Source organism: Neomonachus schauinslandi, chromosome 12, assembly GCF_002201575.2.
Source record: "Neomonachus schauinslandi chromosome 12, ASM220157v2, whole genome shotgun sequence".
Taxonomy (NCBI): domain Eukaryota; kingdom Metazoa; phylum Chordata; class Mammalia; order Carnivora; family Phocidae; genus Neomonachus; species Neomonachus schauinslandi.
The window spans coordinates 37103162-37118475 of record NC_058414.1 but is presented as its reverse complement, the minus strand read 5'-3'; the positions used below and the strand labels follow the sequence as shown (position 1 = coordinate 37118475).

Genomic DNA, 15314 nt, shown 5'->3' with positions numbered 1-15314 from the left:
GGCCAACCATAGTATAGATAGGGAAATTAAACACAGAAAGGTGAAGTGCTCAAGGTCACTCAGCCACAAGGAACAGTCAGAATTGGAGCTCAGATCTCCTGGGTCCTTGTTCTCTGCTCTTTCTACTAGACCAAATTGCCTTTTTTGCGTAGTTTCTATCTAATGAGAAACGCTCAGTCTAATGGCTGGTAGAGATGCTATAATCCATATATTTATATTGCGAAGAGCATTGAAGCAAGGAATTATACTCGATATTTTCTTTTGGAAAACCAAACATGCTTTATTTCATTTTTTTCACAATTTATTTAAACATCTCACATATACAAAATAGGTACAATTTAATTTTTCTGCTTGTCCAAGAAACAAGGCTTCTTTTTGGTACCACGGGAGAGGATGAAAATGAGACTGGCAAAGAAATGCTGAATTTAAAGAAGAAGACAAGGTTGGGCAAGTGATCTGCATACTTTTATTTGGGAGTAAGATGTGAAATGCTGATGCTAAATCAAATGAAAAAAGAATACACAATACAACTCATTACAGAGGATCATTTCTTCTCAAATTCTTCTAGCACCATCAAGGGTCTTCAAGTATCTGAAATACTATTAGCACCTTTGTATTCTGAACAAAACAAAACAAGTACCTCAGCTCATCTCTGTCTAGGTCAGCACCTAATGATGTGGATCACACTCACAGGAAAGTGTTTTGAGGTAGTTTTAAACCTTTGGAATTTTGGGTTTTAAACTTCCCTCTGCGGAAGATATTCAAAAGCCACAAGTGGTGCAAATGTTCATGGTTTTTATTTTTCAATTTTTATTTTGGTTTTCTTACAAAGGTTGACATTTTCCACAATAGGTGTAAGAGTGTTGAAAAAAAAAAATCCAAAATTTTTTGGGGGGGATGGGGGGGAGGGAATGAATGAAATCGTATTGCACTGTGCTCTGATCAATCCTTCTTCTCTTTTGCCCACAATTTAAGCAAGTAGATGTGCAGAGGAAATGGAAGGACTCAGCTCTCAGTTAAAAAAGAAGAAAAAGAAATGGCAAAGAGAGAAAGTTTTTTCAGATTTTTCTTTTTTTAATTTAGGTTGAGTTCATTTATTTGAAACAGACTGGGCCAACGTCCACCCTGAATTCTTGGTCAGCATCACCGATGTCCAAAGGTGCAATATCAAGGATAGGCAGGCGGGATGCCTTATTTGTTTTGTATTCAATGATTGTCTTTCTCCATTCATTCGTCTTTTTCTGTTTAAAAAAGAAAAAAAAATTATATATATATATATATACATAAAGCAGCACTATTTCTAAATCTAACATTATCATCAGAACCTTCGGTAGTTAAGAACTACTTTTGGGCCTGTTCATTCTGAGGTGTGTCCCAGATCAACATGTTTATCTTTGAAACAGAAGCATTCGGGGGTGTTTTTAAGGAGAGAGATTTCCTACCAGTCTGTCTAATTTTTTAAAAGAAAATTTCAATACATATTCCAAGTGGTTTATTGCTACAATATCATTTTTGGGATATGTGTGTGTCAGTAGGGAGAGCTGGGTGGGTATGCTGTAAATTTTAATTTTTCTTCAATGTATAGCATATTGTAGAGAAAAATTACATGCAGACCATACTAATAAGTCAAATAAGGTACATATAGCTATAAATTATACCTTAGGACCTTTTAATCTCAAGTACTTTTAACTTATGGGCAGACATCATCATTTAACAAACTCATGTTTAAAGAAAAACAGCTAATGCACAGACATGGTATGTATTTCAGCACTTCAGAGGATTTCCGAAGGCAAGATCTGATAAGAATCCTCAAGATTTGCCATCTGAATTTAAGGTAGGTAGGTCTCTCCTTCACCTGTTCATTCAATGGGTCTAAGCTAGAACTCCAACCCACTTTCCCCAAATTTCCCTATTACTTACAGAGCAGCCGTCTACAAGAACAGTGTAGGTGAACCTGCTGTTGCCCTCGGCAACCAGTTCAACATCATTGGAGCCTTGCAGAATGACAGCCTTCTTCAGGTTGCCAGTCTCCTCATCCAGGTAGGCAATGCTGTTCTTGCAGTGATAGGTGATGTTTTGAGAGGCATGGTTGGCCAGCAGGCGCATGAAGGCGAGTTGAGTGGCCATTTCCTTGGTGGTCACTCCTTCAGCATTATATTCAAACTACAGAGAATAAGGTAGAAACGCTAGTTAAGTGGAGAGGGACTGAAATACTAAGTCAAAAAAGAGGGGGGCGGGGAAAGGCTGACTTAGGGAGGAATGATGGACTCAGATCTGAACCTTGGGGAAAAAGGTACTTTTACAGGAAACTCAATTCACTTGTCTGTGCAATATTAGTTACCTAGAAGGCACCTAGGAACTACCAGGCTGAGGCAAGATCATCTCATCTCAAAAAGGTACCTGTTTTAGATAAGCCTTTTAGAATAAGAGAGCAAGGAGACAGGGTCACACCTCTTTCTTTTTCTGTGATTCCCACCAGTAGGCATTCAATAAAGTTGGTGAAGAGATTTGATTAAAAATTCAGAAAAGCACATGTCCTGAGAATACATGTGCATGGGCACAGGGCTAGGTGCTGGCCAGCATGTCTTCATGCTAAAGGGCATTAGTTTCTCCGGTGATTATCAGTTAAGTCAGATTTGAATAATAACTTTAGATGGTATGGATATGTCCAATCACTCCAGCTTTAATATGCAGTCCAGGATAGAACGGAAACCCGAGAAAAGAGGTTCTTTTTAATAATCCCATTTTGGTAAAGGATTAAAATGCAGATCATTGAAAAGCAAACTATCTTAATATTATTTAAATTTTTTTTTTTAAGATTTTTTATTTATTTGCGAGAGAGAGAATGAGAGCCAGAGAGCATGAGAGGGAGGAGGGTCAGAGGGAGAAGCAGACTCCCTGCTGAGCAGGGAGTCCGATGCGGGACTCGATCCCGGGACTCCGGGATCATGACCTGAGCCGAAGGCAGTTGCTTAACCAACTGAGCCACCCAGGCACCCCATCTTAATATTATTTAGTAGGAGAAGGGATGTTTGTAGGATTCCTCACCTGGGTACCACCATTGATAGTTTCTCCTAACCAGATGTGCTTCTTGACCTTGGAATTTCTGTACCAGTTCTTGGCTGGGATGTTTTCAGGTTGAGCCCGGATGCAGGTTTCGCCAGTAGAGAAATCACAGTATACTTTGATAGCATCCATAGTGCATCCTTGGTTAGGGTCAATCCAGTAGTAACCTTTAAAAAAAGAAACAAGACCCAGCTCATAAAACCTCTCCTTGAGTGGAGCATAGGTTCTAATAATTACTAGACAAAGATTTTTGATTCCCATAAGTAACACTGTCTACCCCACATTTAATAGGAAGAGGATGGCTATTTTTAAGATGAGACAGTTCCTCCTCTCTTGTCCTCCATGAAAAAAATCAAATCAGAGAATATGTATTTTTGCCTTTTTCGTGGTAATATATAGAGAGGCCTGAGACTGGGTGCTGGCTGGGAGAAGAAAATGCTTTATTAGTTAGGTATGATTCCACATAATGCAATTTTTACCCCAAACTTTTTCATTCTAAATGTCCATGGGAATGGACTTTACAAAGCCCAGCTCGTGAGAAGGGCCGGTCCGGCTTTGACATCCTGACTTACTTACCGCTGCTCCACTCTGGGTGGCTGAGTCTCAAGTCACGGCATGTGCGAGCTGGGTTCTTCCTAGAGCCTTCAGGAGTAAGAAGGGTCTCGATCTGGTTGTTGAGGGATTTCAGAGTAGCATCAACTTCATAATCCTTGGGTCTGAGAGAAGGTGGTGAGCGAGGCTGATCAGCCCTGTAGAAGTCCCCTTCATAACCAAAGTCATAGCCACCACCACTCGGGCCGGGAGGGCCAGGAGGACCAGGCGGACCGGGAGGGCCCTGCAAAGGTGAGAGCGAGAAAGAGGAGGTTTCATATTTGGTCACATTGAGAGATGTCAATGACAGCAGATTTTCAGTTGAGTGTTACAGGCACGTTCTAATAAGTAAAAGAGAATAACTTGATCCCAGGCATGCTGGTGGGGATGGGCTGAAACAGCTCCTTCCATACCATCTTTATACAGTTTAGAGCTAACATATGGAAGTGGGGAGCTCCTTGAGTGTGTTGTCACAGCCATCTTGGGTTCATCTGAGCAGAACGTTATTTCCCGGAACGATACTTACAGCAGGACCTTGGCTCCCCTGAGAGCCACGGACGCCAGCAGGGCCAACTGTACCGTGATGTCCAGTGCGACCATCCTTGCCAGCAGGGCCGGAAGGACCAGCAGGGCCCTGGCAAAGAAGGACACCAAGTGTGAGGGAGTCCGTAAAAACCCCACAAGGAAGGAGGGGCCTGGGGCTCCCTCCCTGCCATAAGCTCTCATTTCAGAGACCAAGGTCTCTTGGGTTGACCTACCCTAGGACCGGCAGGCCCCACAGAACCAGGTGCACCTTGATCGCCATGTTGACCCTTGAAAGAGAGGACAGGAAAATCACACTTTCAGAACACGTGTCAACAAACAGATTTTTTTTTTTTTTAATTGAATGGAAAACTTTAGATTGAGAAAATTGAAAATGTAAAATGGGGCTCTTTTCTCCCATTATGTCTATTATATTCAATTACATTTTTTTCTACAAGCTATTTCAGCAGTGTAATATTGGTCCTTCCTCTAATTATATTTATTTTAAGTGGGGTTGAAGGACATTGTTGCCAGGAGATTTTAATATATGTATATTTCGATCTCCCTTAACCCTCACCTTTTTGTGTTGGGATGAAATAGCATTATCTCTGCGAGATGGAGTCAGCCAGAGAATAGGAAATGAATACGATGTAGTTCATTTTAGAACAAGAGCAGTGAAAATTTGAGGAAGATCATTTAAGATCTGTACACATGCAGAATGTCCACACTTTACTTACAGCGAGACCAGGAAGACCTTGCAGTCCATTGTGTCCCTTGAAGCCAGGAAGCCCTCTGGGCCCCTTGTCACCAGGCTCTCCCTTATCACCTCGAACACCTTGTGGGCCCTGTAAAGAAAAAGGAGGACAGACAGGGCATTTTCCCTTCCTTTGAAAACGACACTCACTTCCCCACCAGTATTGCTTTATCTGTTTACAGAGCTAACTCAAGACATGCAAAGGTTTAAACACCACGTGGGTGTTACACCCATCTACTCCCCTAATCTGCTTTCATTGAAGCCTCCGTTAAGTGGCTAGATTTTGGTGATTATTTAATACAAACAGGCAGAAGAGATTTGAAATGGAAGAGCCTTAGAAGCTAGATGTAGCAATTCTCAGCATGGACTGAATTTTTTAAAAATATGAAGTCTAGCCTATATATTATTTATTTTATTCATGGACGGTCTGGACAGAGTTTCCTTAAATGTTCATTTGTGAAGAAATCTTCATCATGTACGTACACTAGGACCTCTTGGACCAGCAGCACCAACTGGGCCCACAGAACCAGCAGGACCCTGCAAATTGGAGAAGCAAAACCGAACTCGTCAGCCAAGCCCAAGCCCCTCCCCCACCAAATCCCCCGGTTCCCGAGTGTGGGGAGGTCAGAGTGAAGCCTCGGAAGAGGACAGCACTAAGGGACTGGTATTTACGAACTTACGGGTTCACCACGGTTTCCGTGTTTGCCAGTGGGACCCACAGGGCCGTGAGGACCAGGTGCGCCTACAGCGCCAGCAGGACCAATGTTGCCAGGGTAACCGCGCTCTCCCTACCAAAGGCAAAGTGAAGTTTAGCATCCACCTGGCCTGGGTTTTAGTCACTTTTAAATTGGAGAAAGACAAAGAGGTGTGCTGACCTTGTGTCCGGGTTGACCATCGCGGCCTGGGGGGCCATCGTTCCCAGGGTTGCCCTGTGAAGATACCACACCAGTTAAGGCGCTTCGTGAGGCTCTTTACCCCGCCAGCCCCTTTAGTTCAGCTCCTCTGTCTTCATCCCTCCCAGTACTCCACAGTGAACCCCCAGTCAGACCATCAAACAGGCCAGTTAGAACTTGCCAGCCTAGTTTCCTTAGAGGTGTTTTTAGTATTTTGGCCAAATCTGAAGTATACCATTTAAAGAGCCATCCTCCCACCCCCCAGCCCAAGTAATTTTTCACATTTTCAATAGCAGGAGTGGTCAAGACCCATAGATATTATGGGGAAACAGACCATCTTGTTCAGAGACTTGGAACAGGAGGAACTCAGCTGAGGACATGAAGTCACGCACAATGGACTACAGTTCGCTTCTACAAACCACACGTCAGACTCACATCACGACCAGCTTCGCCAGGAGCGCCGTTCACTCCCGGTGCGCCCACAGCCCCAGGGGGCCCACGAGCCCCAGGTGGGCCAGCGATGCCAAGAGGTCCGTGTTCACCCTAGACGTGGAGAAGAGGAAACATTCCTCTCATTGGATCGAGTGCAAGTCTCACCCTCCCAACACAACCCCGGCTAGGAGATTGCAGTTTGAAAAGAGAAAGTGCGGTGGGGGGTGGGGGGGGGTGGGTAGGCACGGGCCACAGAACAGCCAGAAGCCCCATTCGTGTTATCCTCGCCCTCATCCTACACACTCGGATGGCCGGCTTTCTGTAATTTTGGAACGTCGCTCTGTACTAGGTAAGCCTAGCTGCATCTGCTGTCCCAAATGAAATGAATTCATAAAGTTGAGAGAGTTTATGGAGATGAGAGGATTCTTAGGTGCCGTCATGTGTGAGATTTAACAGAATGATTCAGAACTTCCAGAGTTTCATTCTGCCTACAGGATAAATGATGCCAGCATTTCATATTGCAGAGGAGTAAATGCAATTAGAGCTTATATAGTTCTTAAGCATGTAAAAAGAACAAAAATCATTCTGCATAATGTTAAGCTGTATCTTTATAGCGTGTGTCTAAGTAAGGTGGTATTAAAGCTTCTTAGATAAGTGACATGTGATCTGTATAAAGAAAATGCCATGAATAAAAAATCTTAAGTGGAGTTATTCAGTGATCAATCTGTCACATCTGAAGTGGCAGCTTTTAAAATCTTTTATTATGTTAATGAGAAGAAGAATGGTGTCAAACACTTACCACAGATCCAGAAACACCTGGTAGACCACGTTCACCTCGAGAGCCTGGGAGACCCAGAATGCCAGGAGCACCAAGGAGACCTTGAGGACCTGCGGTGCCAGGAGGGCCCTGAACAAGAGGAAAAATACATCACCGGTGAGCCGCGAAGTGATAATACACGTTGGCTTGAGGATTGTGAGAATCCGCTATCCTCAGTTTAGAAAAAGGCTGGTGACCTCCTAGTAGGAGGACATATCCTTGGACATCTTTTCTCTAGTGATGACAGGGAGTTGACAGCTTGGCAAGTATATTTCTTTGTACCTGGTTCCTCCTTGAGACCAATGGAACAACAGTCAAAAATATGTGATTGAGATTAATGAAGACATCTGGGGTGATGCAAGAGAGTTTGTATAGAATCTATGCCAAGAAGCAAATTTTGACCTTGGCCTCCAGCTGAACCCAGTCTAGGAAAGGCACATTTCAGAGTAACACTGACAGACAATGCATGTTTAAGAAATTGGTAGCTTACTGAGATTGATTCGTGTACAATAGGATGACCATGGCAATGGGATTCCGGTTCTAATCCCAGGACGAGTGAGGTGCCATTCTGATAAAACAGTGAGTTCCTTCATTTATTGCCCTCCCCGTCTAGTGCCTTCTAAGCAACTGCAGAAGCCCCGACACCTCAGTATGTGCCGGACAGATTTCCTGGCTCAACTGAGTTCTGTGTGAAAGCCTGCAGTACTCACCCACAAATAGATGCCACTTGAAGATCTGTGTAAAGGCTTTATTTTAATTCAATACAAGGTATTACGAGAGAGGAGCTTGCAATCACTTACAGCGGTACCGGGCTCTCCAGAGGGACCCTTCTCGCCGGCAAAGCCGGGGGGACCATGTGCGCCAGTTTCTCCTGTTCGGCCAACTGGACCTTGGTCACCCCGAGGCCCACGGAGTCCTTCTTTACCAGCAGCGCCAGGGGGACCAGGAGGGCCGGTGATACCCTGTGAGCCAATGACAGAGTCATTTAACCCGTCACAGACCCGGGCGAGAGCAGCTGAGGTTCTAGAGATGAAGATGCAAACAGTGTGAAGCACCAAAATGCTGCCCTGGCCACTGGGGGGGACCTGTGGGGGCTTTGTCACATTCCTCGTAATGGAGAGAGGCACCTCCCTGTCCTCCTCCTCTGGAGCCTGTAATAAAGTGACTGACTGAGGTCGAAGCGGGGGCCAATGTCCGTGAGGAGAGGAAATGCTGTGCTACCAGGCCCCCGGCGTCTTGGGGGCAGAACTCCAGAGAGTGAGAAGAGTCCGTCGTAAATGAATGGGACTTGGGGTTTGGGAGGACCCTGCTCATTTCTTTGTGAAGACAGCCGACACGGGCATTTTGTTCATCATTGAGGAATCACATGTGTGCTCCACTAGGTTTAATTAAATGCCTACAGGAAGTGAAGATTTTTCTGTTATGAACCTATAAAAGGGTTCCAAGAAATCCGCATCTTTGCTGTTTTTTTTCCCTGAAATCTTAACCAGAAGACTTAATCCTTGGTAATTAATTAAATTCTCTTGAGTCCTGACAGGAGAGTCTGAATCAGAATTAAATTAGAGGCCAAACCACCTTTAAATTCAGGAACAATTATACCTGAACAACGGAGGCAGAACGTTGGCCATAAAAGGTAATTAGATATAGAAATATCTGATATGTGACTAAAACTGCTCTGTTTTTTATTTTTAACAAAGAGACCATGCCCCTAAAAGGGGACTTGTGTTCACATGAATAAAAGCCTCTTAAACTGATCTTATAAAATATAATTTGTGATGATTTTGCCTTAATGGTTCAGGAAAACTGATTTCAGACCAGGAAAGTAATAGCAAAATATTAGTAGCGTGTTTCCAGAGAGTTTCTTACCAGTTTCCTACTAGAGGCAAGGCCTTTTGGGTAGAGTAAATGAGATACTTTGAAGTGATTTACTTACAGAGGGCCCAGGAGGACCAGTCCGTCCAGCAGCGCCAGGAAAACCAGTAGCACCCTAAGAACCAAGCACATTAAAACTCCACAATCAATGCCAACTCTAGGGATTTGGGTGAGATGGAAATTTCTCCTCTGGCCAGTCCTCAATACACGTGACCAAGGATGGACCAAGGAGTAGCTAGTGGTAGCCCAATATAGGGTATTATTTAACAAGGACCCTGAAGGCCCTCCATCTCTGCACCTCTCTCCTACCAGCACGCCCCGGTTGCAACACCCATATTTTGCATTAAGGCTCTGATGGTCCCTTTTGAAACGCTAACATATAACCTGACGGTTGTAAGAATAAGACAAGACACCATGCCATTATTACACATTGATGTGTATACAACAGGAACTATTTTAACCACCTGGAGGGGTGCGAAGGACATGGACACTGGATAAGTACTTTTGTTTCCAGAGGAAGGTACAACCAAAGAGCAAGAGTATTAACTGCTGTCCAATGAGAGCAGGAAGGAGTCAGTGCAGTTCATTCCTAGGGAGGTCCAGGTCCTGAAGGAGTCAGTATAACAGCACTGGGCGCCAAGAGAAAGGGCATGGTCAGGCAGGAGAAGGGGGGCATCAGTAAAAGGATAGGCGGTACCAGAGAAATTATTTTTTATCCATTGCACAATTAAACAGCTGGGGTTAACTTTGGTTATTACCTCAGGTGAGGTGGTAGCAACATACACTGCATTGAGTTCCAGCTGGGATTAAGTTAGTAGCCCATGATCTAACGGTAACTTCAATATCAGAATTTCTCTGAAAGAAGTGAACTTGGATCTCAAGAGTCTCCTTATTATAGTTCAGAATTAACCAAAAATCTCCAAACTTTCAAGTTGTTTTTAATAGATTCTAAAGAAAGTCACGTTATCAGAGTCCATTGTGAGTACTCACAGGGGGGCCGCCATCACCACGACTTCCAGCAGGACCAGGGGGACCATTTGGACCCTAAATGGAAACAAACAAAAAAACATGGAGTCAAATCACAAGACCGTTCTTATAAATGTTGCTTTTTTCTTTGAAGGTATCATTCCCATGTCTATGAGAAGCCAATCCAGAAATGAAAAATGATGACCTGCGTCATAAAATAAATGTCCTTCAGTGTGACCACCCTCATGGGGCTATACCAAAGAAGTGAGAGGAGACGTTTATGAAATGTTTACAGATTATAGAGTGGAATGCAAATGTTAATTCTTATTTTTTACATCATCTTCTATCTCGTATGTTCCCGGGATACAGCAGGCACTTGATTGATCTATGTTGAACTGTTGGATTTCCTGGGTACTGACGCAGGCTGTGTTGACCACCAGTGAATTCAACTTACAGATGGGCCAGCAGATCCGATGGGGCCTGTGGGCCCGACGGGACCATTTTCACCCTTGGGCCCTTTGGTTCCTCTCTCTCCTTTAGCACCAGGTTGACCAGCAGCACCCTGGTAGAGAGGAAGAGTTGGCGTCAGGCGTTCCAGCTCATTCTCCTTGCCAGCTTGGGATCTTTTCGGATCAACCTGCATCATAGGATACTCACAGCAGGACCAGCAAATCCATTGGGGCCAGCGGGACCGACCTCACCACGTTCACCCTAGGTGGGAGAAGGGGTTTAAGGATGTCACAGCGATCTTAGCTTCGTTAAGGCCTGAAAGTTCTGAGTGCCCCAGATGCCCCAGGTTTCCACTTACAGGGCTACCACGAGGACCGGCAGGACCGGCAGGACCGGCAGGACCGGCTTCACCCTATAATGGGACCAAAGAGGAGTTTGTCAACGGGCTTCACATGGCCGCTCACAGAGGAGGTGGGGAGAGGTACCGGTGGTAGAGAGTGGGCTTCTTGTCAGAGTTTGCAGTGTGTGTCAGAAGAGAAAGCTAATGCACATCTCAGGGAGTAAAATAAAATGCATTCTTACTGTGCTTAATGTTGTATTCATTTGGGGGGTTGAAGTGGTATTGGTCATACACTTGCAAAAACACGGTAAATCAGTGCCCACAATACGAGGAGGAGGACATTTTAATTTTTAGATGGACACAGAGCTGATCTATTTGCTGCAATCTGTGCAGTACAATAAATGAGGTCTATTTTAAGGGAACTATTCGATGTGAAATGGGCACACTATGTATTTTATTGATTTTTTACAATTGAAGGCTTTGAGGCGGCTCAGTACATTAGGATATCGTTAATGGGCAACAGGGAAAGTCTTTAAAACAAATGATAGGGATTAAAGTACAGATCAGCTAGCTGGCACATCTCTAGGAAGGGAAAGAGGACTTTAAACACAGCATTTGTTTCCTGCGGCCCCATCACAACAGATAGGTTTTTAAATAAGCAGGCTTTATACCAAATCATAAAAATGAACTGCGGGGGCTCTCTGGGGCGAGGGCGGGCAGGAGACGCTCGATGCTGCGGTTGGCTCCGTGAAAACGCATGCTTACCCGGTCACCAGTAGCTCCAGCAGGACCAGGGGCACCCACAGCACCAGGGGCACCCTAGCACCGAAAGGAAACGAGTCTTATTAATTACACCCCCAGGCCATCAAAAGTGACCCTGCCATTCGCCCTCGCTGTGCTCAGACCGTGACCGAGCGCAGTCACTGCACACTCGGGGTGGACATCGAGAAAGCCTTCGATGCACTTCAGTTCTAATTGTCAAAACTACCAGAAGCGCCTCTCGGGAGGAAAGTACCCCAGTGATCGGAGGGGATGGAAATGTGGAAGTCAAGGCAGGTTAGGAACTGGGGAGATCCCGAACTCTCTGCTCTTGTCAAGCTCCCCGGAGAGCAGCAAATGAGTAGCCTTGTTTGAAACCGCCAAGGCTGTGGGATTCAGAGAAAGGACGATTTTCAATGTGCCAGAGTGAGTTATCAGCTCTGAGGGAGGGGAGGAGGAGAAGAGCCAAGGTAGCCGACGGCCCGGAAGAGCCGTGTTGCCAACGCTCGAGGTAGCGTTATTATCCCTTCATGGGATGATCTTTGGCATCTCCGTGGCATTAACAGCTAATCACTGGGGCTGCTCTTTGAGTGGTAAATCTTAGGACACGCATTTGAATAAATGGGACCTTTGTTAGAGGTTCTGGATTCTGGCTTCTTAAAATGTAAGAGTTACTGTTTTGTTTTGTTTTTTCTTCCCCAAAGTCCTATAATAAACAATCACTTAAAAGTTCTCTTAAACCTAGAGCTTTTGGTTTATAATTTGCACTTGGTATAGTTAACACGAAGGAAGGTAGAAAATTATTCAGGTTATGATTTTCAAAGGGCTAAGTTCTGTTGAATCTTTCTTTTGGAACATGTTAAATGATCCAGGAAGGAAAGGAAGATTCTTACTAAACCTGGACCCTCCTTTTGTCAGTTCAGTTTTGGAAAGCTGCTCAACTCGAGTGAACTGTAAAAACAACAACAGTCTAAGTACAAACAAAATTCTACTCACACGGGCACCATCTCTGCCTGGGTTACCAACTTCCCCTTGGAGACCAGTTTCACCCTGAAAGTATAAAGCAAGAGCAACTTTTGGTTTTCCGGCCACATTTTTGAATCAAAGTGTATCTGCAGTGTTTTTTACAGAAAATCCTATACACCTTCAGTCATTTAACGTTTGGCAATGTCTTCGAGTCCCTACTCTTCTCTAGGACGTTGAAGGAGAAAAATATATATATATATATATATATATATAAGGAAAAAATAATTCAGGGCCCTCTCCAGATTATTGTTAAATATTCCTTTCTAATTTCCAGCCCGTCTTCTGCAGCATAACCAAGCAAGGTACAGATTCCTGGGGACGGAGTGACAAGGCAACATCACAATGGGCTCCGGCGCCCGATCTCTCTTACGGCGGAACTGATGCCGCGGCACGTTGGACAGCTGTTCAGCGTAGCTCCTTCCCGTTAATTAGGGCCGGATGAGGCAGGCTTGTTCGCGGCATTAAAATGAGCCTCATGTATTACTCAACACCATCTGTTTGCGTGAAATTCCATGGTAGCAAGCAATTTGGCCAGATTAGTGAGTTTAGAAATGCGTAGGTGCTAGGTGGCAGAGGGAAATGGGTAGAGATAGATATCAAAATGCTACCAGCCCACCTACCAAGAATTGCAAAAAAAAAAAAAAAAAAAAAAAAAAAACCAAAAAAACCAAAACACCAAAAACCAGACCACCAGACACCAAACCCCAGCCTGCTTCGCTAGAGCTCCTCAAGCGCACGTGTTAAGGGCCAGCCCTGAGAGCGTACCTTCTCGCCCTTGCCTCCAGGTGTGCCGGCAGCACCCCGCTCTCCTGGGAGGCCGCCGGGACCCGATGGACCCACGGTGCCCGGAGTACCGAGCACACCAGGTTCACCCTGGAATCAAACACACGTGAAATCAATTATGTCGGCGGCAAAAGAAGAAAACGAGGACCCGAACTCTTGAAGGATTCCAATTTAAACATTTAATAGATCGCATTCTTGCCTGCTTAGAGACACAAAGGAGGGCCATTGAAAAGCAGGGAGACTGTAACCGAGGGAGATGTTATTAATGACACCGTGGCTGAAGAGAAGAGGAGTGGGAGTGGGTGGCGGCGAGTTTTCTCTGACCCGCTCCTGGTCTGCAGGCAGGCAGGCACGGCAAAGAAGAGGCCCCGGACAATAGGAGGCGCAGAGTGAAAAATGTTTGCCCACAAACCTTTTTCAAGGATAAGTCTCTTAGCCCACACAGGAAATGTGGAGAGAAACCTCGTCAACTGGGGAGATGTTTACATTTTAATCTCCTTAAGAGTGGGGACTATAAGCTTCCACTTTATATAAAAACCCTACAATTCCACATCCTTCAGACCTATTGACTAACTTCTAAGAGAAAACTCTTTGAGAGTACCATCCTCCGGACCGTGTTCTCTTTCTTGTTTCCTCTCTCCGTCTTAGCTTTTTATTTTTTTCTGATATCCTTCCACCTACCAAAATAGCTTTTTGCAGGTAATCCTTGCATTTCCCCCCGGCCTCCCTGCAAGGTAAGAAATCAGAAGTAATAGGAAATGCCTTCTCTTTACTGTGGTTAAAGTAATCTGTTTTTCAGAAATGTGTCATTCCACCTATTTTAAAATGTAAACCAGATTCTATTTTGAAACTCAAATTGTCAGGCTTGTGTTTTGGGGAATGCATGTATTGTCCCGTTAGTTTTCACCTCTCTTACTATTAAAATTTGGACTATCTTTGGAAATTTTACTCTCTGAAGTAGGATGGTGAGAAGGTGAAACTTTGTTCTTAAAAACAGTGTCCAAATGTATGTGATGTTTCTAGATTAAAACCAAAGTATAAGCAGTGTGATGACATGACAGTAAAAACCCATACTAATTCATTTATGTCTGTAGAACACTGGGACTTCCTTCTTTGGGAATAATTCAAGACCACTGGAATCAGATTGTCATTTACTGTGATGGAAATCATCACAGAGTAGGAAATAAAAAAATCTGAAAAACAATTCATTTCCTATTGTAAACGACCTAGTTACTCTATAGTGGGCCAAAGCAGCATGAGAGAACAGAAAATTTTACCTTGTTTCCATCGGACCCAGGGGGTCCAGAAGGACCTCGGCTCCCAATAGGACCAGAAGGACCAGCAGCACCACTTTCTCCAGGGGGCCCACGCTCCCCCTGTTAAAAAAAAAAGGGGGGGGGGAGAGAGAGAGAAATTAAAGTGTTGCACTCTTCATAGCTTTCAGAGATACCATTTTACACATCAGAGTTCATAGTTTTTAAGCTTTTGAATCCTGTTTCTGCCATTAACAAATTATAACTATTTTTCCTTAATTTCTCTACCAGCAAAATGAATGGATGGGATGAGATAATCTCCAAAGTCTCATTCAGCTTTAATGTTCTGTGGCTACAACTCCAGAATGTTTTTCTTTTAGAATATTCAACCTTGGAACTCACTCTTTTTTTTTTTTTTTTTTGGCTCTTTTTGTAATAGATCCATAGGTAAAAATAAATGCCAGTTATGCGTGGTATTCATACGAAAGATTGTGTCGTTTTAGGAGAATAGCAATGCTAGGTGTAGATAGGATTAGATATTCTCATAGCTACCCTCCCTTTTTCTAATCTTAGGCAAGAGTGATGAACAGTTATAATACTTAACAGGATATACATGTGTATGTGTGTCTGCATGTGTATATCAATCTATCTACCTATCTAAATTTCTCCCAATTGCATATCGGTATCACCATGACAAGGTATTCCATGGGCCAGAATATTTAACACGTATGTAGTCCACACTGTAACCATTTTCAAAGGCCCTTGTTATAATTCTGGTTCTATGATGCTA

At 44.1% G+C, this 15314-nt stretch overlaps 1 protein-coding gene across 1 annotated transcript in view; it reads right to left on the bottom strand.

The window, feature by feature from the left end:
- Positions 1 to 778: 778 nt before the first annotated feature.
- The window catches only part of COL1A2 (collagen type I alpha 2 chain), a 35275-nt gene continuing 20739 nt past the window's right edge, over positions 779 to 15314 (bottom strand). The window contains exons 31-52 of the mRNA XM_021689553.2: positions 14549 to 14647; positions 13254 to 13361; positions 12459 to 12512; positions 11469 to 11522; positions 10722 to 10775; positions 10571 to 10624; positions 10368 to 10475; positions 9938 to 9991; positions 9009 to 9062; positions 7876 to 8037; positions 7058 to 7165; positions 6262 to 6369; positions 5809 to 5862; positions 5614 to 5721; positions 5417 to 5470; positions 4917 to 5024; positions 4416 to 4469; positions 4184 to 4291; positions 3643 to 3901; positions 3049 to 3233; positions 1921 to 2163; positions 779 to 1241 (exon numbers count right to left, since the gene is read on the bottom strand). Coding sequence (XP_021545228.1) covers positions 1095 to 1241; positions 1921 to 2163; positions 3049 to 3233; positions 3643 to 3901; positions 4184 to 4291; positions 4416 to 4469; positions 4917 to 5024; positions 5417 to 5470; positions 5614 to 5721; positions 5809 to 5862; positions 6262 to 6369; positions 7058 to 7165; positions 7876 to 8037; positions 9009 to 9062; positions 9938 to 9991; positions 10368 to 10475; positions 10571 to 10624; positions 10722 to 10775; positions 11469 to 11522; positions 12459 to 12512; positions 13254 to 13361; positions 14549 to 14647 — 2337 coding nt within the window. The 3' untranslated portion in view covers positions 779 to 1094. The remainder of the gene's footprint in view (positions 1242 to 1920; positions 2164 to 3048; positions 3234 to 3642; positions 3902 to 4183; positions 4292 to 4415; positions 4470 to 4916; positions 5025 to 5416; positions 5471 to 5613; positions 5722 to 5808; positions 5863 to 6261; positions 6370 to 7057; positions 7166 to 7875; positions 8038 to 9008; positions 9063 to 9937; positions 9992 to 10367; positions 10476 to 10570; positions 10625 to 10721; positions 10776 to 11468; positions 11523 to 12458; positions 12513 to 13253; positions 13362 to 14548; positions 14648 to 15314) is intronic.